At 39.0% G+C, this 26,113-nt stretch overlaps 1 protein-coding gene across 1 annotated transcript; it reads left to right on the top strand.

The window, feature by feature from the left end:
* The first annotated feature begins 636 nt into the window (after positions 1-636).
* Positions 637-26,033, top strand: Su(P) (prostaglandin E synthase Su(P)). Its single transcript, XM_067289298.1, is given in 7 exon segments — positions 637-953; positions 4,145-4,354; positions 21,786-21,985; positions 24,472-24,684; positions 25,622-25,736; positions 25,801-25,834; positions 25,837-26,033. Coding segments are annotated over 7 exon segments (1,164 nt in total). The 5' UTR covers positions 637-656; the 3' UTR covers positions 25,932-26,033.
* Positions 26,034-26,113: the final 80 nt, after the last annotated feature.

Below are 26,113 nucleotides of genomic sequence, written 5' to 3'. Positions count from 1 at the left end.
TTTTTCGGATTTGATATTTTTTCTTGCATTTCTGGTATAACGTGGCGACGTTATAAATATTGCCACGAGATTGACGACCTGTCAACGCCGTGTTAATCCTCCGCTGTCTTCGTTCGTTACTTTAGGGAATTTTACAGGTGCCGTCGGAAAAATTCGAGTTTGAGAGTATTCCGTCCGAAGCTGCCACCTTAATCGTTCGGCCATCCGGCCATTACGGACGAATGGCCAAGAGTAATAACTTTTTATTCTTCGTTACTTATTATACAAAGACACGATCCCGGGACGTTCGCTAGAGCCATCTATTGACGAAGAAACAAACCTATATTTAAAAAATGGTTTATTTTTGAATAAAATAAAATTAGCTAAACGAGAATATATCTTTTTCATCGATTTAATTACTTTTTTCTTTTGTTTCGTAATTATTTTATGTGATAAAAATAAACAATGCCAGACAAAATTTTTTTTGATATAGTCTATTGACTACAAACGAAAACATTTTTGCTTTTATTAGGAATTTCATTTAAAATTATCTTTTGAATTAGTCTTCTTTATATTTTAACGAAATTTCAAACATTTTTTCCCTATTAAAATCATAAAAAGAAATGCTCGATTTAGCTAAGCGACTCGAAACGGACGACTTCGGAACTAAAAGCAAGATGTCTGCGCTCTTTAGGAATCGGATTCTGTTCGCCGCATTTACGTGTAGAAACAACTTAGTTTCTTTGGCGCGGAACCAGCAGCGAATAAATATCGCTGGCTTCCATAAAAGACCTTGCGGTAGGAGTTATAAATGGCGCAAGTGGAAATTGGGCGCGGGAGTGTTTGGAGGAGGATTGTTTTGCCTTTCTCTTCCGATTTTCAGAGACGATTATCAGCTGCTGGAAGCGAGTAACGAACACCCGGATAAAGATAAAGTGCAATGGGGTCCTTACGACATTCCTATCTCTAGAAAGGTGAGAATGTCTAAACAATGCGTAGTAACATTTATTGCGTAACGAGAAACGACGTGATGTGAACGTTAAACCAACTTGCTACCTGCCCCTACGCGCAGTCTTCTCTGCAATACCTGCCAGTCAATTATTTACGTCGAGACCAGTGTAGTCGGGTGTTCGGCATTTGATCACACCGTTAATTCGTTCGTCTTTTGGAATCTGTCCAAAATTAATTATGCAGTTAAATAAAGTTAGTAAAAATTTAATCGAGGTCGGCGGGAAGACTGTCGGGACGGCGGCCCGCCGCTCCAAACGAACCCCTAGAATTTTTTGAGTGGCGGTCCGTTCCGGATACGTCGGGTCCCGTACCTCTCGGTGGCCGCGAGGTGGAAAGAGTTAAAAAAGAGTGCCGGGAGATGCATTTGTATCTCCCTAGCTCGAATGAGAAATGTGGAAATGAGAGGAAAAAAAGAATAGAATGTAGTGTTGCAAAGTTTGTTAATTTTGTGTAACTAATATTGTGGTAATTATTCTGGTCATTTCATTTGATTAATAATGCAATTGTTCACCAATATCCACTCTGAAATAAATGTGGCTATTACTGATTACAATTGTGCTTGAGTTGTTTAGGAAATGTATTGAAGGGTGATGGTTTTTGGATAAGATTCTCTGTCAAAAACTCGCTTTGACATTCATTTATGTGAGAAATAGATTTCAAAATCTGTAATAGATGCCAGATAATTACCAGGAAATATATTTAGCATTGAAACAAACATTTTGCTGTATAATGGTGTTGGAAAGTTGTAACAGTGATACGAAGACAATTCGTGTGTAAGTCCCGAATACTTTGAGAAGACAAAAAAATTGCATATGTAACTGGATGTCGATTGGCTACTGTTTACTACGTGTATACCGGGTGATTGTAATTAAATATTTCCGTTCGGCACCGTCTAAAGAAGTATTTGGCGGTTCGAATACGCTCGAATCTGCGTGGGAATCGTGATATTTTGGGATTTCGAGTGTGACGTTTACGTAAAGTAAATACCAAAACTTCCCACTATGGCATTTTTAGTACTGCAAACGATGAAAAAGCCGATTCCTTTGCGTAAGCACGTGTTACGACTAACTTTTGGGTATAAAAGTGGCCGCTGCTGTCGAATGCCGTTCTTATTGGCCACGATGGTCGTTGCCTTGCGGGAACGTGAATTTTTTTATTGTTTTATGAAAACAATGGCAATGCCGTGGCTGCGCTGTTGTAAAAATTTACATTGAGGATTATTGGCTCCCTATGCTTTTAGGAGAATAATCACTCGATTTTGGTCATCCGGAAGTTTAACCCTGTTAAAGATGCAAACTTATCATTTTGCAATTCATTTGAAGGTGTTACCATAATTGTTGTTGAACAATCTGTAAATAAATGTTACTGGCCCATTAATGCACGTGCAGCGTTAAGACAGTTGGCTCGGGTGTTTCTTCTGTGATGCAGTTTGGAAGATACCGAGAAAGTCTGTGTGTTATTTGTGTCGGATAAACTGCAGCCGGCAGTTGCCGTTTGCCGGTGGGGAAATCCGGCTATTTGTTGACTTTGGCATTAACCTTCATGTTGGAATGGAAGTGGCCGTGATATATCACGTGGGGGCAATGAAGCATATTTTTATCACGGTGGTTTTCAAATGCCCATATCTGTAACATTTGGGCCATGGAAAATCCTTGTGTTTTCCAGCAGATTCCATTGCTTTTGCCCAAAGTTGGTCTGATATGGATTCACAGCCTTGGATCATTCTTCTTTAAAAAGACTAGTCTCAATAGGTCTGTGATGGCCAGAGATACCAAGAATTATTTAACACTTTATCATGCTTTGACTGCAACAGTGATGGCGTCTTGAGTTAACCACTTTCGTGCAAAATGGAGTTCCTCTACGTGATGGCACTGTGTACAGCAGTTTTTGTGACAATGGATTAGCCTTGTGTTTTCTCCCATCTGATCGCATTGCTCTTCAGATATTAATCTGTGTGACGTTTGGTTGTGGGAACAATTAAAAAGTGTGGTTTATCGAGAACACATTGCAAGTTTGACAGCCCTCAAAAGATGGTGTCACACTTCATGTAAGAAACATTCCAAAAGATCAATTACAGTAGGCCATTGAACACACCATAATTATTTTTGGGTCTTACACCTTCAGAATGAGGATGCATTAAGCATTATCCTCTTTATTGCTAAAGTCTGTATATAACTTGTACAAATAAAATGCTTGTTGCTTTCGGTGTCAAAAGTGCCATAGCAGTGAGTATTTTTTACGGAAATGCCTTCCACATATCCCAAAATGTCATATGTCAGATTTGGTTGCATTTGGACTGCTAAATATCTCTAGACTGCATTGAATAAAGGCACTTTAATTACAATCACTAAATATATATATATATGTATAATAGCCTATTGACAAGTACCTAACAGTCTTCATTTTTTTTGTATTTTAGAAATGGCCATTGTAATTCAAATGCATTTTAAGCATATAAAAAGTTTTTAATTTTTGAAAAAAATAAATACTTAAGACAAGCTTTTACTTTTTTCAATTTGTATAACAATAGCTTTTGTACAAAATGAATATTACCTGTACAGAGAATGCATTCTTGAAGATTTCCTAACGGAATTTGAAAAGGTGTGTCATACTTAATACACCTACAAGAATATAACACAGTAATATTTCAATTTGATTTAGAGATGTTTGCTAAAATTGTCAATATTTTAAGCTATTAAGAATATAAATTTTGAGTTAATTTTTCTTTTTGTATCTAAAGATGATTTGCAAGCCTTGAAAGTGTTTTTAATAAGGAATAAACACTCCTAGAGACTAATGGGTATGAAGGTTAATCAATGTTGCAACTACAAAGGAAAATATGCAAGTTATTCATTGTTTAAAACATGGTCTATAAACTTTAATATTTTCAGTTTAATTATATGCATAATTATTATAATAATTTATTACAAAAACATTTTGTTTGGTTTCTGTACAAAACTGCAAATAAAATACTTAACAGATTATTTTTTAAAGCATAAAAATATTTTGTAAGCTTAGTGCATATTTTTTATGATATTTAATTTATTTCTCTGTGCTTAAATAGCAATTTCTAATCTGTTAAATTACTTTGCTATATCAGTTTCTTAATGTATTTAAAATTTCCAATTGTGATTTAACTGTTTTTTCTTAATAGGTAGATGGACCGAATAAGCTGGAGGTGAAGCTGACCCTCTTTCAGTATCAAAGCTGTCCGTTCTGTTGCAAAGTTAGGGCATTTCTGGACTATCACGGCATCCCTTACGATGTGGTCGAGGTCAATCCCGTTTTCCGCACGCAGTTGAAATTCTCGGAATACAGGAAGGTTCCCATAGTTATTATAGAAGAGAAACCGAAACAGTATAAAGTAAGTGTCAGTTTTCATTTGACTCATTAAATAAATATAAAAGTAGTTTTCAAAAATGACAAATTAATACAATTTTTAGCAATTAAGTAAAAATAAATGTATAAAATAGAATTGAAAAGTAAAATTTCTAAATGCCAGTGCATTAATTATGAAACCTTTCTCGTTGGAGTCAAAGTAGGAAAGCAAACATCAATCTTCTTAGTATTTTTGGAACTATTTAAGCCCATCTTTAGGGGGATAAAGATCATAAATAACAACACACACAATTCAGTTTCGGTTGAACAGAATGGTACTTTTATGTTAATGGGATGCCAGTCTATATATACAACGCTGTGTAAAGGAATGGCTATTTTGTTGTGTAAAATAGATTTCAAGAAACATGGGCAAGTACAGAAATTAACAAATAAAAAACTTTTAAATAGGATTCTCCACATTACATGGGAGACGTAATGCTGCGGATTGCCGAAAACATTCGTGTCTTTGCATGCAATCGACGCCACACGAACTCAATTACCTAGGATTCTAGATGGTGATGGGAAGTGCTGCACTGTTGTTTATTTTGCCATTTTGCACTCCCTTAAAATCTTTCAACAGTTTGCATGTGGCATTCGGTATCTGGATCGATAAAGTTTTTGATTAACTTGCAAGTGTTTGTATTTAGTGTCTTCTAATTCATCTGGTTTATATACTTTCCAACAGTCAGAGTAAATTATACTCTTCTTTCACATTCTCCCATATTGCAGTAATCAAAGTTTTTGTTAAATGGTCTGACACAGTCACTAAGAAACACACTATCAACTCATGGCAAATCCCACTGATACTCATTGTGGTGGAAAAACATGCTCAACATGGTATTTTCTGTGTGTAAAGAGACTTTTGCCCACTTCTACGACTTTGTTTCAACTGCCAATTTTTACTCGAGATTGAGAAAGTAACAAATTGGCACATACCTCGTGAATGTAATTTTTCCATTCAACAGTTATACAGTGATTCATTCCTAACTCTAGTTGAGAAAATTCTACAGTATATTATACAGTAATATTATGAACTCTTGATACCAGAAGTAAATAAACCAAAAAGCTGTCAGAAAAGAAATATGGGAACCTTTGAACCAGTTTCAATTTTGTAAACCTTTTTTGGTACTTCAGTAGTAGCAAGCTTATTCTGTGATTTCTGGAACAAAGTAATTCAGTATGCGTAATACCTTTGACTTGGAAAAATTAATTACGGACTCTTCGTCTTTTAGCAATTCCCATATTGTATAATTCTTTTCGGTCCAAAGTGAAAAAAATCGACACTTCGACAAGAACGGTAACTGCAAACCTTGGAGGCGACATTACCATATCGAAGTTTATGTTGTCGGCTCACTCCCGTGACTTTATTAGAAATGCACACGATATCAAACATTGCAACAAAAATGACACAAAAATATTAAATTAGCATAGGAAATTAACAGGTTTTAACTATTTTTAGTTTTGTTTTAATCCACTCTGTAAGTTTTTTTAAGTTTTAATTATTTGGCGTTTTATTAAATCTACCCGACTTACTCGAGTTTTATTTCTCGCTTATTTATCCAATACATCAATAAGATGACAGCCTCTCGCATCAGATTACGATTATGACTGGTGTCCCATTAACGGTAAAGTAACAACAAAATGTTGTCAAATGCTTTCAATTTAAAAGCAAACAATATATCCTTCTTTCTGGATATTACAAATATTTCATCAAATTTGTTATTCTATCAAAAAATAATTCTGCATAAATGTTATGGGAAATGGATCAAAACTTTTCAAAGTCAAAAAATGGACAGTTTTGATTAATTGAATATCCAAACTGCAAAAACAACATAAATTGCATGTTCATTGTGAAGCCCTAAATCTTTATTTCAAAAGTATCAAATGATGTTTTAAAACATTATTGATATTTCACAATACATTAATTGAAATTTATACTTATTTTTATCAGACTTGTTAAGACGAGGTGATCTAAAAAACCCCCTTAAGTCTTTGAACAGTAATGTGTTTGTCAGCATCTCCAACTGTTTGAGCCATTTGTTCCCAAAGAAATGCTTTGTTACAAGTGTAACAATGCTAACAATTTCTGAAAGCCATATCAAACTATTTCATTTTGTTTATTTGTAATAATTCATAAAGTAAGTTAATAATTATTGGTAATAAGGAAAAATTATCAATTTTTTTTCATTTATTCTATCGAAATAGATGAGATATTAGACAATTTAAAGTATTTTTTACATTAACTGTCATAATGTACAGGGTTCCTACATGAAAATTCAGATAAAATCAGGGATTTTCATTAGTGTTCAGAAAAAGTCATGGAAAATTAGGAATTTGACAAACATTGTCAAAAAGTCAGGAAAAGTCAGAGAATTTTCCTCCTTGGCTGCTTTGCTGATTTTTTTTTGCTCACAATAAGGTGGTCCAAGTGTAGCCATATGCAGGCAGCAAAAAGTAATGTGGTACGGTGCAACTTACGAAAAGGCATGTAGAATATTTTCAGGACCTAAAATTTCCCTAAAATTTATTGCGCACAAAATTAAACCACAATTTATGAACCAATTAATAATTATTATTACATAGTTTGGAAAATTCAAATTAAATCATTCATATAAGTATGATTAATTTGCCTACCATACAATTTGCCATGCAATGCCAAACCGATAAGTTAACATATATATTTTAGATTAAAAGAATGCTTTGATTCAAGCACATGTTTTCATTATTGTAGGATAGCATATACAGTTATAAACTTGATGCAATATGTTGATTAATAGAAATAAAATTGAATTTGGTGCCATAAATGATTATTTTTATTTTTGGCACAGACGGTAATTAATGGACTTTTTGACATCCAAAAATACAAAATTTGTTTATGACGACGACCTCAAAATGAATCTTTAATAAGATCTGAAAATTTCGGTTAACGACGAACTTCAACTAACGAACATGAAAAAATATTGTAAAAAGGAAAATTTTCATATTATTGAGATTATTTTCTCACCTTGACTATTTTGTCTAACTTCTAAAACACTCCTTTACATTATTTTAAGTTAAATTATTTTAACTAAAGTTAATAAGAAAAATTACATACATTTATAATTTAAATAATTTCATTAAAACGTTATAATTTTTTGAAATTACTCAATTTTAAAATAACACAAGTTGACAAGTTGGGTCTGGGCCATGGTAATTAATACTGACTTCCTTATGTAATTAGCCCCATCAATGTCCTAGTGGATTAAACACTGGTAGTTGGTTGCAAGTTTGCATCTCACCAATGGGCTAGCCACATTGGTGAGATGCAATGGGTTTTCTTCAGAAATCTAATGCCTAAATAGAGTGAGTTTCCTGTAGAAAGTCTTCCTGGAATGCATCCCATCTTGCAAGATTTCTAGGTGTTGCATTGCCTTCTGTCATAAATCTATCCATTTGGAGATACTTAACTGCTTTCTTTATTTGACATCATCGAAAGCATCGTCCGAAAACACAGAAAATTTTTGCACGGTGTGTAGTGTCGAACAGTAGAAATTTTCACGTTCGGGTGGTCGAGTTAATTCGGATAGCAGATTTCTCAATGGCGTGTGGTCCACGGATCCCTATGGGTCTAGGTAAATACATCGATGACAAATTATGCAAATTAGGTAAATGGCACATTAAAATTTATTCAACAGGTCTAACGGAAGATGAAGTTTGAGAAACACTATGTTAATGCACGCGATTGGGGTGTTTTGTACGTAAAGACATGTAGTTCTTCCAGTTTTTCTTTTACAGTTTAAATGAATAAGCATTGTTGATATTAAGAATATTAAAACTATTACAGTTAAATGTTGACTTAATGCGTGGAGTGTGTGTAATAGAAATGTAAATAATACGCAAGTGCCATTTATCAATTTTTATTTTTTGACTCTGTATGTAAAGACAAAGTTTCTAAGCAGTTCTTTAAAGCAGTGGTTCTTAACCTTTTTATACTCGTGGCCCACCAAATATTTCATAATTTTTTTGTGACCCCCATTTTTTTAATAATTTAAATTTGTTAAATTATCTATGATAAATTGATTTTTTTATTATTACTTTATTTTTTTATATAATAAATGTAAATCATAACTTTATTATTTCATTATCTATTTAAATAACATTCAAACTTTACAATTAAACACGAAAACTCATTAATTTTTAACAAAAACTAAAATAAGAAACACGTCAATAAATCGATCCAAAGTCATTCTAAAACTAAACTAAAACCAAATTTCCCCACAACTTGTAAAGATTTTGCATATCTTCTGCAAAAATATCTAAATTTTCAAAGCCTACTATTTTTCCTAATTATTTTTAAAATTCCAAGCATTAATAGTTTCTTAGAATTGCTTTGGAATAAAAGAAGTAAATACTGCAGTATAAGTAGCATATTTGCATTTATTTCTTCTGTACTAACAAAGTTGTATGTAGGAAGAAATAAAAAATAAATAAAAAAAACTAAATAGGAAAACTTTATCTTTCTTCTTTCCCTTTTCAATACGATAGTCGGTTATACGTCAATTTTTTTTATTGTATTCCGAAGGAAATTTTGCATAATTTGGCGGCCCCCGGCAAACTTCTTACGGACCTCCGGGGGTCCGCGGTCTCCCCGTTAAGAATCGTCGCTTTAAAGTTTGCAAACCGTATCAAACGAGTTAATTTTAAGTTCTAAATCGAAATATAAATAAATTATATCGAAGGCTCGAAATTATCTTTGTTTTATCGTTAAATGAAACACAAAGACAATTTTGTAGCTTTGATATATTTTATTTATATACATTTTGATGCAAATATTTAATTTTAATTTTTATATTTTTTCACAATTTTAGATTTAATAAGCGTTATTACACATAAGACTTATTGTTCTGTTGCATTGTAAGATTGCATTTTAAAATGACTCAAAATCGGACCTTATAAATTGTGATCGCTTTGTGTGTTTTTTAAATTTTGTTTAATGTTTATACAATTATTACAGACATTTATGTCTTTTACCGACGGTGCAGATTAATGTTAAAACTAGTATCGATTGTTTATACAAAGAGTTATAAAATGCAACAGGGTTGAGAGCATTGCAGAAAGGCCAGGGGATCAAACTCAGTCTCAAATATAATATAAGGCAATATCAATTGTCATTTGTAAATTTTAACGCAGCTGTATTAATTATGCAGTATTATGAATTTTAGAGAAAAGTCTGTAATATTCTTACTAATCTAACATTGATTAAAAGTTTTTGAAATATTTTAACTCTCTACAAATTTACACTTTTAATTTTAGGGCAGATGTTAATGAACTGATTTAAAAAAGATATCAAAATACAAAAAATGATAAATAATTTTAATTTAAATGGTGTTATTTATCAATATTTATTTTAATAATTTTGATTGTGTAACAAAACAGTTTCTGATTTTTTTTTCAGTTTATTAATATTTTATAAAGTTTAGGAAATTTATTAAGAGATAAATTTAATAAATATTTACTTTACTACATGGATAAGATAAGACTTGTTAATGAATAATAAATAATGACTTTTTATTTTTTTTCAAAGCCACTTAGATCTATGGATGTGGATTAATAACAGGATAATCTATTTTAATTTAATAAAACATTTTATTTTTAATTTTAATTATTCGACAATTAAAAAATTATGTAATCGTTATTAGAAAAAATGACTAATTAAAAAGTCGAAGAAGCGATAGCATATTTGCATAGTAAGTCGTACGTTATTTTATTTTGTCGACGTGTCGTACCGTAAGGAACGCGAGGTCGGGGAATTTGTACGGAGTCGGTCGGGGGAAGTCGGGGAAAACCGTGGAATTTAAATAAAAAATTTGAGTAGGAACTCCGAATGTAAAAAGACAAAAAAACAAAGAAATTTTGAGACAACTTGTTTACTTATTTATTCAATTATAAATACGTTGTCTGAAAATGTCCCAAAGAAGTTCCTTTTCGACCGTTATCGAGTTTCGGTAGAGTAATTCTTTTGCTAGAAGGATACCGGAACACCGTTTAGTGGAGAGTGCTATTAGCATTGTACCGACCCAAACGATGCAAGAATGAAACTCTTGCATTTTTCGTAATAAATGATTTCTGCGCAAGGAAATCCAGATAAAACGCCAGACATCAATAACATTTAAAAGCAAGCATGTTTTATATTTTGAAATAAAAAGATTTAAGGTTTCACATGTGCGCAAATAATGTATCTTTTGCATTGTGGATGCTCACTAACTCAAAAATTGCCCATTTTTTGGTTTCAACTTTGTGAGAACTTTTGATTACGACCACTAGAACTACAGACTATCATAGATTCATTCAAATCCACCAGAACCCATCGGGTCTATGTGGGATGCTTTGATCCAGCAATATACAGTGTTGTACTTAAAATACAAAAGATATTTCCAGTATTATCTTTTAATTTGAAAGCAAAGAATTTTTTGTTCAGTGGCTGTTTTTGTTTTAAGGTGGACTTAAGAGGTTCAAAAATATCAGAGAACCAATATTTCTTTTTCTATTTCAATAAAGTAGTTATTTTCTCTGTTTGAAATTAGATTGTTAATGAATAGGCTATTCTGTTATACTATTCCTTTGTTTCATTATAATAAAATATTTTATTTTTTAACAATTTGATATTATAAACACTGGCATTACAGCTGATATTTGATACACGTAAATTTATTACTTTCTTAAATATTTAAAATTTTTTACATTTCTTTTGATTTGCAAACAAATTTGAAATGTACAAATTAAATAATAATTCAGGACATTTTATATATTTTCTAATCATTATATAAAATAATTATTTTGGAATATTCAGTCTATTAATAGTGAAAACATATGCTTATAAATTGCAATTGTAAGCAAACAGATCTACAGATCTGTGTTTTGAAGTTACGGCTTTCCAAAATCTCAAATTTGAATAAGGTAAGAGTGGCAAAATTGAATGTCTTTTCCGAGTCTTAAATTTTATGGTACAAATGATTTGATTTTATAAAAAGACCGAATTGAAATGTATAGTTGGCACGAGAAGTTTAGTTCTGCAGAGTTTAGAAATTATTTCGACAACGACAAATTTTTTAAATAGTTTTTTTGCAATTTGAAGCATATTGTTGTAATTTCTTAAGTATAATGCAATTCTGAAAGTTATGTAGTTGGTAATTTAAATTATATTTTAAAAAAATCCTTAATGTAAGAAAATTACACTATTTACACAAAATCACTTGCATAAATCAATTTTCTATTATTTAAATTATTCACTTTGGAGTTTTACATTGGATAAATTACCATTCGTTCGTTTATGTTTTAACATTATTAATGACAACAAACGCACAAATCGTATTCTAAAATAACTTTATTTCAATAGAATAGAACATGACAGAAATTGTTTGTTTTAAAATATAATTGTTGTAATTATTTATAAATTTCAATAGTTTGGTTCTTCAATTCTTAACAAAAGCTCACATTGAAAAGCTATGACTATAGGAAAAAGAATTGTATCTTTATAAAGTTTTAAAATATTCAAAAACTATTGCAAAAAGCTATTCAAATTACAAAAGAATTTAATTTTAAGACCTATTCTGTAGTTATAATGCTGTACTCGTTCACTATGCGAATTGTATCGGATTGTTCGAGTTTGTATTTGGCGAATAAACAATTGGCAGATTTACCGTATATCTAATTATTAAATTAGCTTCGACGTAGCTCGATAAATAATCCGGTGGATTGTTTGGCACGATGCAAATTGCCACGTTCGAATAATCAATAATTTGATAAAAGACACTTCTTAAGGATTTGGAATACTTATGTTATTAAAAACATGTTCATTAAAGTTTTCTATTAATTCAAAAATTTATTAATTTGTTGTTTCTCAGTTGGAGTATTGTAATTTCTGAGGATTACAAAATAATTTTCTATAGTACTGTGGTTTATCAGAATTTTAAATGAGGTTGTAAATAAAAAAAAAAAAATTATCATCTTTATTTATTAGAATCTGTAGAATGATTCATAAATTTGCTGCTTTGTTTTTGGACTGAAATTTTTATTCACATATTGTATATGTTGTATTCTTAATTATATTTTTATCTTAATTTCTTTATTCAAAATTGAAATTTTGAATAAAGAAATTAAGAAAGATTTTGATCTGTGTACAGTAATTTATTATAATTCAGTTTTAGTTCTAACACCTGTATTTATACTGCATGGTAATATTGAAAATACACTCATTGAGAAAATAATTATGCACTCAGACAGGTATGTAAATGATTACAGTTATGGTTCAATTGCATGTGGGTAATGTTGCCAGAATGTCTTAAATTGCTACTCCAGTATCCTACAAAATGACTTACAAACGCTCAGTGTTTAGAATTTTAACTGTACCTGTTGTTTGGAGGTTGAATGTCAGGTATGCCTGTACAGTGCAGTCAAGGACATTACACACCGGTGACAAGTTGTCTTTAATGCCCTTAAATGCATCAAAGAAGAGTTTGAAAAAGGTTGCATCATATTGTACAACTCTAAAATAAATGCCTCTGCTCCACCAAAGTGGCACTACAGAGTACTAAGAGACTGTATTTTAATCGTAAGCGGTTAGTCACCTATGGTGATATTAAGGTGAGTGAACAACAAAGTCAGACTGAGTTAGATGCTCGGGCTCTGGCAATACGTCCAAATGGAGATCGAGCTTTCCTTGTCTTCCTCGCTCTCGGGTCTAACCCATTGGCATAACCAGGGTTTTGTTACGGGGGCCTAGTAGAGGCTGTAATTTTCTGGGGAGGGGCACCAGGTTAACTGGGGGAGAGCGTGCCCACCCATGCCCCTTCTTGGCTACGCCCATGGTCTAACCCTCTTACCTTGACTTACAGTTTTGGTTCAGCCTGTCCTTCACTTTGAGTGCTCTACCTAAGAGAGGCCAGCTCACGTATACAGTCGACGAGGCCCTTTCCCCTAGAAAAGAGGTCCCTGCCCAGTGCGTCTACCGAGCTTAAGACCTATTACTATTCTAATCAACTCCTTTAGTTTCGGTAGATTTCCTTTACTTGCTGCAGGTGTTCAAAGTACTCGTTCGGGAAGCTTAGACCGGTCGACACGGTCGGCCTCTCGGCAGAAGCCTTCGGTAAGAGGGCAGTAGCTTCGAGTACGTAGTGCCTCGCGTCACCGCGAGGCCACCCACTAGAGCAGCAACCGACTCCGCGTCCTAAGTTGGACTCGAAGTGGGGGAAACCTCCCACGTCCGGTCGGTATTTGGGTCGTAATTCACAGGGGTTCGACCAACTTCGGGCACAAAGGCATAGATCGACCTACCCACCGTACCTCTCTTGCCGGCGTGTCGTCGATCGTTGCATTAGAGTACCTTTTACGTAAGAAGCCGAAGATTCGACCGTCTTCGTTACGGACGGGTCCGCGGCCACTTTCTCGGCTAGGCGATCGGCATATTCGTCGCTCGGGATCCCGACGCGGCCTCGGACCCACCTCGGGTCGACGCGTCGTATGCGCCTTGTCTTCGGTGCCTCCGATCTCCTCTACCGTTTTCTCCGTACGACACCCGTCGCTCGGAGCCCGAAGCGACGACCGGTCGTCGGAGTAAACCGCGACCGGCTCTCGACCGGGGCGGTCGTAGGATCCGTCGGGACGCCCCCTCCGGGGCCACCGGTTCCGCCCGGAACGCGGACGCCTCCCCGTTCGGTCCGACCGACCGACCGTACGCTCGAACTCCGTCGGAAAAAGACGCAGTACGCGGCACCGCCTACCACGCTACCTTTTTTAGAGCCGTCGGCGTATATCTCGACACCCCCGCGCGTCGGTTCGCCGACGTCCCAATCTACTCCCGTCCCACGGGCGGGACGGACCCTCGGCACGTCCGACCGACGTCCGAGTTCGAGGACCGGGTACGTCCGATTACGGCGCTCCGCCTCTAAACTTTCCGCCGTCGTCCCGTAGAAAACTGCCTCCCGGCCGACGACGAGAAGCGACGGCGGCGGCCCGTCCCGGACCTGGTCGGCTTCCGTAGGCACGGTTCCGTACGCCTTCGTCAGCCACGGGGCGCCGAGTCTTCGAACGGTAAGCGGCATCCCGCACCGTTCGAGGTCGCATCGCGGGACCGAGAGAATCCGGACGGTTTTTTTCACCAAATTGCCCACCTCGCGGCCACTCCCGCCCGACCGAGAGGCAGCGTCGGAGGCACAAAGGCTCGTACGTGCAGTAGGCAGACTACAATAGCCGCAGTGGTTTCTTTAGTTACTATTCGGGGACAGATGGAAGCCTCTCCACAGAATTCTGTTTCTTCCTATACCACTGACGGGCTACTAGCGAAAGCAAGCACACATTTACGGCAATCGTTAGTCGTCCTACGTTAGCACCCCGACATCGTCGGCTTCGCATTCGGCGGTGCCTCGACGGGAAAGCGGGACTGCTACGGACCGGCAGCGCGCAGTTTTAACGACGAATCCCAGTTCCGTTTGGGGACGGACCACCGCCGGCAAACACTCGGGTCTGGGTTTCGTCGCAGAGTGGCACATTGCCTCCGCCGCCGGCGTGCCAGTCTAGAGAGCCGTCACGTCGGGCGGTCACCCACGGTAGCGGTGCAAGGTTCGTCGACAGTACGGCGATACGTTATAAAAAAATCCCGCGGCCCGTCCGTCGTTTCGTACCGTCCACACGGTCTCCGGATTTGTCTCTCGTCGACCGTTTGCGGCACCGAGGGGGAAACCGGCTTCGACCGGACGGAACGCAAGGATCCGGGCGGCGGTCGTTCCGTCGCGGGTATTCGGGCAAGAGGAAATTCAACGAGGTACTAAGAGTCGGTTTAAATTTTACCATTGCCGCACAAGTCGTTTCTTTACTACAATATTGTAATTGCTTACCATCGTCGTGACTACGTCCACGCTAATAAAATTTCGTTCGATTTTAATTCCTCCATTTCGGTGCGTAACTTTTGTCAACGAGGGTAAAACGTTTCTTATAATATACGTTGCTAATTGTAATATTCTTAACACACTTCCAAATATTAATTTTGTTAATTTATTTATTAGCTATTTAAATTATAAGACATTTGATGCCGTAGTGCACAGCCGAAGATAACGACACAACCTCCGAATTCCAGCAAGAGATTTTGTTGGAATAATTGTATTGTATTAAAACTGTTGCTGGAATTTTACGGGTTGGATTTTACTCGTACGCAATATTCTTCACACTTCCCGAAATCTGTTTTGTCGAAGTGTGCGGGTAAAATTTGGATTTTTAATTTTGACAGCATCCGTGCCTACCGCGTAATAATAAAAAAAATATTCAATTTCTCATTCTAATCGAATTTCTTTACTGAAATTTAATTCGAATGAGGAATCGAATATCTTTTTATGCAATAAAATTGAAATTGTTGTCAGCCTTAATGGATTTGTCGATTAACGAATAAGGAGAATCCTTACGGATCGGTTGTAATTTTATTTTTAATTCTCATTTACGGACTATTGATTTAATTTTCCAATTAATCGTCGAATTCGTATTTCGATAGACTTTTACAATTTTATGCTTCGAATGTAGATAAATAACCGAATTTGTTTATTGTAGATTTGCGGTATCGATAGTTACGGGGAAAAATTTGCAAGATGCTACGAGTAGAATATTACACATTTCGTGTTGTTAAGTAAAAAATAAAATATTTTACTTTTAGAACATTCGTTCCCCTTCGGAGACGGGGTCGATAAAATGCAAAAAATGCAGTTTTGTGCCTCGACGGATGCTCGTGTTTTCTTCCGTACCCGTTTGCCTCGACCTTACGTCACTCGACCCTCCGAAATCGGTGCAAGTTTGGGGTGGGGTCGAGTGTCGACGTTAGTCACCGCGTTGTTTATTTAAACGAATCAATCTCTCGGAATGGAAAGCGACTCCCTTATCGACCGAGGCTTATCGACGAAGTCCTATACGTATAGCGTCGAACTTCGGAGCATCGGAGGGAATTAATTTATAATTTTTCTTTTATTATTCCAGAATGGAAAAAACGGAACGGGCAATAAGTTATTCTTAAAGTTGACTTTTTCACTCGTTTATTATTTCCATTTACTTATTTATTGCCAAACGATCCGCCTTATCGTCGGGCTAAAATAAGACAGAAAGTAATTCGATAAGAGGTAGGCGGTTAGTCCACCGTCTGGCGATAATTTTAATAATTATAAGTATATTAATTTGATTCTTAATTTAGAATGTTCCGGAAAGAATTGTCGTTCCGTATTGTTTATATTTATTTATTTATTGCGAAACGGCCCGAAAATAGTTACAAAAACACGTTCTTCGTGTATATTTTGTATTTATTTATTAAAATGATTTTGTTTGAATTTGCGGATCATTTTATCCGTTTTCATTTTTTCGATTAAGTAAATAAATCTTAAGAAAATATACTTATTTAACTTAGAAACGAAAAGAAAAATAATACGTAAAGAAATAAATGGCGAATGTCACATTGCGCTTTTGCCAAATATTTGCCCATTATTTCTTTTTTCTCTATAAAATTCCCGGCCGGCGTGGAACCGAGGAAGCGTGGCCGAGTGTAATTTAGTGAAATCGTTCTTATAATTTTCCCCTTTAAAATAGATAAAATGTGCGCCGATTCGCACAATTCGAATGTCCGCTAATAATAGAATTTGGAATTGTCGATTTTTACGGCAGCGAGAACCGGTCGGCACAAGTTTACCTTGAATGCGGACATAAAAAATACGCAGGACAAGACTGATTTGTAATAATTGTTTTTTGAATGTTGGCATTTACTCAAAATGATTACGTTTAATTTAATACCGAGAAAAAGTGTCTTAACTTTGTAATTTTCTAACCCCGTAATTGACCGACGAAAACTTAATTAAAAACGATTCGGTTTCTCGTTCGACGGAGAGTTAGAGTTTGTACACTTTTTACGTCGGTTAACGGCTCCCTCAATTATCCTTCGTTAAAAATTCCGAGTCCGGACTCCGTTTTCACTCCGTAATGGAAAATCGCCGCTTTAGTTTTCGATTTATTTTAAATTCTTAAAAATCCAAATTCTCCGTTTACGGAAAGATAGAAACTACGAAGGCAGATGCGAGTACGATACAAACGGATGATAGAAATTCGAATTATTTCGCTGGCGGAGACCCGCAATGGCCGGAGTTCGGTGCGGACCGCCGCGGGTAATTTGTGGGAAGTACGGATGCCGCCGCTGCCCGACCGCGGGTTCCCACCACCAAAATTACCGGAATTTGTTTCTTACTCCGTGTCGGGCGTAGAAGAATAAACAAGGGTCGACTTAACTCTTACGGACCCGTTACGGAATATCCCGTATATATTTCTTTATACAAAAAGAAATGTTTTAACTCCGGAATACAAACAATAAACAGAAAAATGCTTTACGGGGAGTAACGACTCGAAATATTTTCGAGTTATTACTTCGCACGTAAACGGATACAGAAAATGCTTTATACGTTTTTATCGAATTAAACTTTTCGTTCGTTAACGTCTTAGGCGACCGGTGGCCGGATCTTTTAACTTTCCCGGCAAAAAATATGTTAAAATTGCGTGTGGCGCCATCTGTTACCAGATTTTATTTAAAACTTTTTATATTACTATTATAAAATAACAGAAAAACTTTATTTTCGGGGGAAAATGAGTTTTATAGTTTTTTAAAATTGCGAATGTTAATAACGAGTAAAGTCTTCGTTAAGTTCGACCGAGGTACGATAACCCACCCCGCGTCTCTACCCCTCCACCTTTAACCACCGAAATTTAACGGCTTCGACGTCTCTAATACGCGGACCTCCCGGCGAAATTTCGGAAATTTTCGACAAAAGGCGGGGAAGTTATTAAGCTTCGAATTAGGTAAACGAAATCGTTCCCCGCCACACGCCGACCGACGTACAGAAAAATCTCCCGAATTTTTTGCATTTCTCGACCAGTCGAGGCGTCCGAGTCCAAAATTCTTTTGCCGTTCTTCCATTAAGTGCGTAACGTTATCCTTTCGTATTATTCTATTCTTCTAGTTGTTCGTTTCTTTTAAGAACGTTCGGATATTAATTTTGCGAATAAAAAGACAGTTCGATCCGCCGATTAATTCCTCGCGGCGGATTAAGTAGCGATAGTAATTATTTGAAAATTATTTATTAGAATTTTAAAAAACACCGAGGATGTTTATAACGATAAATCAAATTAATTATTTCGGACGATTCAAATTTAAAAAAAAGTTGCCGCATCACCACTTATGACGATGACGAGTAAATTTTAGAGAGTTTTACTTTCTATAATTAAAATCCAAATATTGGTAATGTGGCGGTCGTGTGGTAATCGACGGATGACGACATCTTTACTCCTTAGTAATAAATTTGGTGAATAATAAATACTAGAAATACTTTATTATTATTAGAAAGATCCGACTTCCGATTAGTATCGGTCCCGTTCTCTTCCTCCTCCTCCGGACTCTACGTCTTCATTTCGCCAATATTTTCGAAACGTTTTTGTTTTCCCATCTTTTCCTCTATTTTCGTTTTAGGTATAAGATTCGAATTACAAATTTAACTCCCTAAGAGCTTCCGGTCCGGACCGGAAAACACGCGATTTCCATCGAAAGTTTTTCTGGCTAATCGAGCGAGTGAGGCGAAAATCGAAAGCGGGTGGGGGAAGGTCATTTTTACAGTTAAAAATGACTAAAAATTGCCGCCCGAGGCGGTGACGCGTGGCAATAAGTAATCGCCCGTCGGTCTTCGTTTACGTTTTTATTCGGAAATTGCCTAGAACTTAGTGGAAATAAGGGTAGCCGGCGTAGACGCGTCTAAGTATTCCGATTTGTATTTGTTCGGCGTATGCGGAACGACTCGTAATTCGTTACTTCGAACGTTCGAGTTTTAAAGACGGGATGGGAAAAGTCTTCGCGTTGCCTCGTCTCTTATGGTCTTAAATGCTAGCGATTATTTTATTAGACTTTTACCGAGACGTGGCTCGCCGGCTCCCTGCCTACGTTTTCGTCCGTGGGAATTTTCTATAAATACGGCGTAAAGCTGCCGGAATCTTCGACGTTTTCGAAACCTCGTCCGTAATACGCGTATTTTAATTAGCGTCGTAAGCGTTTCGTAAAGGAAAGTGACACAATTTGGAAAAACGGCGAGTAAAGGAAAGGTTCGAAGGCTTTTTGCATCGCGCAATCGGTTTTCCCGCAGTTTGGCCGATTAACTTATCCACCGTCGATTTTTATCCTTATTCACTTAATTGCGATTTCTTGCTAAACCGTCGACGGATCGTTTCTTAGTTCCATTAGCAATCCGGAGAGGAAAAATGCGCCGATGTCCTCCTTTGTTTGTACGTAGCCACGCGTTTTGCCCACTTAATCGGACTTAATTCTACGTAAAATATATAGGGTTCGTAGGAAAGTCCCTTCGACCGGAAAATTCTCGCGAACGGAGAGAGCTACGGCTATGCCGGCGAGGTGACGGTATAGTAAAGCGACTATGCCCGACCTAATGCGAACGACAGCGGCGCCCCTAGTGGCGAAATTTGGAAGATAGGCGGTGCAAAACGAAAACGGATAGAGCGAACTTCCCAGTTAGAAAGTTTTAGAGCATAAACTAATTAGTACGAAACGACGCGTGGTTCGCACGAATAAGATAAATTGTCGCCCGTATACCCAAAAATCTCCGAAAACGACGCGCGCCATTTTGTGTGACGTTTGAAAGGAATAGCCGTAGATACGAAGAAATACGCACAATTTATTGCATAAAATGCGTACTCGTGTCGATACAGTTGGATAACATGGCGCAAAAAACGACGAAAAGGCAAACTGTCGCGCGGTGATAACAAGTTAATGTCGAGTATGTTCGAAAACTTGTTATCGCCGCGTGACGGTTTGCCTTTCCATTGTTTTTTGCGCCATGTTATCCAACTGTATCGACACGAGTACACATTTTATGCAATAAATTATCGCAAATTTCGAAAAGTTTCCATCCCGTCTTAAAAACCATCGTCGGAAATAAATTGAGTAAGACATTCCGAGAAATGTTCTCGCCTTTCGATAAAATCGGTTGGAAATATTTAGGATGAAAATTTTGACCGTGACTATTTTTAATAATACAGTAGAGAGTCGTTAATCGGAACGATTTTCAGTCGGACCGTGTCGTGCCGAATCGAACGTTTTCGATACTAGATTTACTTCTAAAGTATAATTTTCGTGTTTTTATATTCTTCGATATATTTATTTTGTTTGTACAAAATGAAGAAATGATTTTTAACGATACGATAGCCTCGATTATTATTATAAAAATTTTCGTTAGGCTTAAAATCGACGAAAATTCAACACGAAGCGACACGCGACGGAGAAAAATTTGAACATCGGACGGGTTAATATATTTATTCGTACATAATCGGTAATCGGAACAAATCACTAACACTAACATCCGAACAACCCCAGTTCCCAATTGATTCCGATTAACGACTCTCTACTGTATTTATTATTTAAGAAATGTGCCAGTCGGTCGGCAATTGTCGGTTTAATCGCTAATTAATCCTTTATTTCGACCACTTGGCCGGTTTGCCCGACACTTAACTCGTATAACGCGTAAAGCCGATTTATATCGGCTTATGTTTTATTTACTACCGTTAATTTCTACCAGACTAGCGGTTTGCCCGGGTTTATTATAAATGAAACAATTACGGCCCGATCGTTGCTTTTCGGGAACACCGAAAAAAATTCGAACGAAATCCGTATTTACGTTAACTTTTAAATAAAATCTGAATTCCTAGCGAGCCGCGGAAGTACGCATTTATTGGCAATTTTACGACGGTCGGAGATTTCCACCTTCCCCGACGTTAAATCTAACGTCTTTTTAAACCGGTCCGGCGGAGAGTTGCCTAACTTTCCCGATAAAAAGGTTAAAATTGCGCGCGGTACCATCCGTTATCAGATTTTGTTTCGAAACTTTTTGTATTATTAATTATTATAAAATGGCTACGAGTTTAATTTTGCGGATAGAAACGCGTTTTATTTTTAAAAAATGCAAATACTAATAACCGGTAATTCTTCGTTAATCCGACTCCACTCGAGATACGACACGCCGCTTCCTCGAGCTTCGACCACCGAAATTTAATAGCGCGGATCCCGCTAATACACGAACTTCCCCGCAAAATTCCAGAAATTTTCGACGAAAGACGCGGGAGTTAGTAAGCTTCGAAACGGGCGAAGAAAATCGTGCTTCGCGCGCGGACAAACACAAACAAACAAACGAGCATCCGCACGGGCAGAAAAATCCCCGACGTACTTTGCATTCGCGGACGTTTCGAGGATCCCCGAGTCCAAAAATGCCACCCGCCACCGTACGTTCCCTCCGTTATAAATAAACGGCCGGGAAGTAATACGACGTACGAAAATCGGAGGCTAATGTAAAAGATTTGTTTTGTAATTTCAGCAACTGAACGATTCGTCGGCCATCATCAGCATGTTAGAGACGTACTTGATGGACCCCGAGCAGAAATTCGACCGGGTGGTGGAGAAGTATCCCGTGGTGGCTTCCGCGGATTCCGAGAAAGAGAAGAAAGAAATAATGAATCGCTACCACGTCATGTTCGGAGAGCGACTGCCACAGAACAGGTCTTTCGACGACATCAGGTAGACGATTTTTTTTATTATTCCCCTACCGCGTCCAGCTCTTCTTACTAAGCGTTTAACCGTTCCCATTATACATTACATTATACATTATTACATTATTAATTATACATCAGTAAATTTTAGCACAAAATATCTCATCCGACGAAAGTACAAACTAACGTTTTACCGTTCAAATAGCTGGGAAATCTGCTACGGTAACTTCCGGTGGCGGGCCGGGTTTATTAAAGTCCTCGGCGCTTTAGAAATACGTCGGAAGTTATCCGCGGCAGTAATTTTGTCCGAAATATGAAAATAAAAAGAAATTTCCGTAGTCCCGTAATTACGTTATTAGGGAAATTCCTCCTCCCGCCGTGGAAAAATTTAAAGGAAACCGCGCGCCGTTAATAGATAATATAAAGTTCGAATGGACTTTAAAGTTTTCGTAAAAATTCCGTTCGCGATGTAAAATTAATTCGGAAATTCTCGATTATCCGGCGGGTATCCCGAAGATATCGTAGAGAGTAGCCGCGGGAAATTACGCGTTATACGACGACGACTTACGGTAATTTAAAATAAAAAACCACGCGCGGTTTATTTGGAAAACGGCCACCGGCGTTTCGACCGGTGCGGGAACCGGAACGAACTCGGAATCGATCGGATCCGGGGCCGAGAATCCTCGAAAACGAAGTTATTTCTTCCGCTCGAATTCTTAAATGGCAAAACGTTTGGCTCGAATCGAAACTCGTCTTACCCGTCCGAAAAATTTTTCGGAGGCTCGGCAAATTACCGATTTTCTCCTCGGCCACGGCCACGGCCACCGGAAAATACGTCTCTCGGAATTCGACGGGTTGGCAAATTTCGTCCCACGCTTCCTATCGAACGCGGAGTGCGTACCGCGTCGCGCCGTTTCTCTTATCTTTCAAGAATATTCGAAGAAACGCAGCCACGCCCGCCACCCGGCAACAAAGACGTTTATTCGCCCGATCGTTTCGTTTTACATTTACCGCTAAATATCGAGAGAATAAAAGCGCGTCTCGATCTCCGTCTTCCGTTTTAAGAAAAGTCGAGACCCAGGCCGGAAGTTTCCGAAAATATAACGATTTTGGCGGGTGGAAGAAAGTGCGCCGCCCGCTTAGAGGGGAGCGAAGGAATAACGAGGGATAGGATTACGCCGGTCCGATAATTAACGGAACGATTCGTGCGTAATAAACATCTCGGATTTCCCCCGGAAAAATCCCCATCTCGGGGATTTTTCCGGGGGAAATCTGACAACGCCGTGTTGTTTAGAGACGAAAGGAAGAGCGCGCGTGCGATTTGTTAAGAAAAGTACTCGAATTAGGAAAGAAGGTAAATTGGCACCGAATGGAAACGATTAAAACCCGGGATAAAACGGATTTTAGTCGGAAGGACAAAACTGCCGGAAGCTCGTAAATTAGTTTTCGCGGGCGCGGACGATTTACGTCCGGGAGCCGACGGTCCTCGGACCTAAATCTCCGGCCGAACCTCTCGACGCTTCCGAAATTAGGCGGGGGTAAACGACCGCCGTCCCGACTTTTCCGCCGAATAACGAACGGGAATTCCCGCCGGTCGACCGTTTTACTTTTGCCAGGTTCCGTAATATTTTTAATTTAAATAACAACGAACGTTTCGAAATAAATTATCATCCGAATATTTAAAATTATAATAATAATATTTTTGTAAACTGCGCGAATTTATACTAGGTCAAAGTTATTTATACGTAACAGAAAACGACGGAGCGAATGTTTGTATTTAAATAAATAAACGTAATTTCCCAGCTCGGCCGCGGCCCGTCAAAAATCGGTGGGTTAAAGCCGCACCGGAGAGCGGGTGGCGGTTCCTTTCCGCCCCGGGCGGGGAGACTAGGGGAATTTTTGGAGGGTTCTAACCCGAATCTACGAAATAAATGGCCGAAAGGCGATTAAATTTAACGGACGCCCGAAGGATGTTTGCGTAAAACGTTTCGATAATTTAAATATTTGCAATAATCTAAAACTTTGTAAGGCGAGGAAGGAAAATATTGCGCTAATCCGAGAGTGGGATCTCGATTTCCTAAGCGACGTCCGTCGTGGCAAAATCGAGTATAATTAAAGACGGGTCCGGTATAGAATCTTCCGCGGTTCGTTTAATTAATCGTCACGCCGGGAGACGATTAACCGGAACCGGGTTCGAACGGCGTCTTAGAAGTCGCCGCTATTAACGGCAGTCGTTCTTATCGTCTCCGACTCCGTCGGTGGCGGATGAAAACTTTCGCCTATTTAATAATTAGCCGCCCGCGCAATTAATCCGGTTCGTAATAGTTCGGTACCGTCGTCCGGGCCCGTAATCGCCGGTCTTCGCGTTAATCCGTCACACTCGCCGTCCTCTCGTTCCGGTTAATTAAGGCGCGCCAATCCGGACTCCGCCGCTCTTCGGTTCCTCGGTCCCGATTCTTTTACTCGTCGGTGGCTTTTAAGACGAAACTGGAAAGTCTTCTCGCGTAATTGCAGGGAGGAGGTGAAATGGAGGAAGTGGGTGGACGAAGTGTTGGTGCATTCCCTCTCCCCCAATATATATCGGACGCCGGGAGAATCGTACGAGTCCTTCCTCCACTTTTCCCGAGCGGGAGACTGGGAGCGTTACTTCAATCCTGTGGAGAGGCGGATCATCGTCCTGGTGGGCAGCGCCGCCATGTACCTGGTGGGCAAGAGACTCAAGTCCAAGTGAGTTCCTTCCTAAAACGCCGTTTCCGAATTTCCACCGGGTCCGGCGGGCCTCTCTTTCGTCTGTAATGCGGGCGCGTTTACTTTCCGGCGCCTTACGCTTATCGTCGGACACCGGTTACCACCGCGCTCTGCAAATATTTACGAAGCGGGCCAAAGACGTGGTCCGGTGTTTATAATTACGCGCGCGTCCGTAAGTACGCGCCGGCGCGAAAGAGTGAAATTACCGGGGGACGGAAAACGGGCCGCGGGTAGGCGGGCGACACTAGGAAACGGGATCGTCGTCCCTTCCTTTGTTTTTTCCCGGGTATTGTATTTAAATCGGCGCCCTCGTTACGCTCCGGCGTTAACGTTTTTCGAAATCCGTTCGCGTCGCTTCGTTTCCTATCTCCGGAATTGCGGTAAGAAATTTAAACCGCCGCGGAGGTCGTTAGCCGGTCGCGTAAATTACCCCTCGGACTCTCCCCGGGGGCGGCTCCGGTTAAAATCGGCGCCCGGCGGATTCGAATCCCGCCGACGGAAACGTTTTCGTACGCGTTACTTCCCGACACCCGCGGAGCCGCGCGCGGGCGGGACGGGGCTGTTCCCGCGGGCCACCTGGCCCGCGGGAATTGTCCGATTTGTGGCTGGAGTTGGAATATATCGCTTCCGAGGAGGTCCAGTGCCGCGCCGGATGGAGACCGCCGAGGATGGATAAACCGTCTCCGGGAGGCGACCGGGAAAAGAAGTAAAAGCGGAGTGCCGTCGATAATCGTCGACACCCGCCGAAAGCCGGCGAGAAATTCCCGAAATCGAAGAGGAGAGGGAACTCTGCTCTTCTCGGTAGCGCCGACGAGAAAGACCAGAATCTATTTTAGAAGAGTTTATTTATAAAGTCGCGGATATTCCCGTCTATTAATTTACATTCCGTCCGTAAGAATCTCTTTTGTCGTCGTAGGTACGGGCTGAAGGACGACGTCCGCCAGTCCCTGTACGAGCAGATCCACACCTGGACTCGAGCGGTGGGTACGAACCGGTTCAGGGGAGGACGAAGACCCGACCTGTCCGACCTGGTGAGTGTCTTTCGCCCCGCGCCTCCGCCCCCGCCCGCGCTGACCACTCTCTGTCTCGTTGCAGGCGGTGTTCGGGGTGCTGAACTCCATCGAAGGATGCCGAGCTTCGACGACCTGATGAGGCGCACCGACCTGCGACGGTGGTACGCCGACACGGCGGAGGCCGTCCGAGGTCACGCCGGCTGCCGTTCGTAGAAGAGAAGAGAAACGGGTTCGAACACCCGGCTCCTAGAAGAGACGCCACCGCTTTCTTTTGTTATTTATAGAAGAGTTGGTAAATAAAATACAGCCTAATAATGCCGTGCCCCGTTTCTTTTTCCGCACTTCGGTATCGGCCGTTCGCCGGAACCGGAAGAAGGTAAAGGCGGGCGGTAGAC

Source organism: Centruroides vittatus, unplaced genomic scaffold (genome assembly GCF_030686945.1).
Source record: "Centruroides vittatus isolate TY-2023 unplaced genomic scaffold, ASM3068694v2 contig_1343, whole genome shotgun sequence".
Taxonomy (NCBI): Eukaryota; Metazoa; Arthropoda; class Arachnida; order Scorpiones; family Buthidae; genus Centruroides; species Centruroides vittatus.
This window is presented reverse-complemented; position numbering and strand designations above follow the sequence as displayed.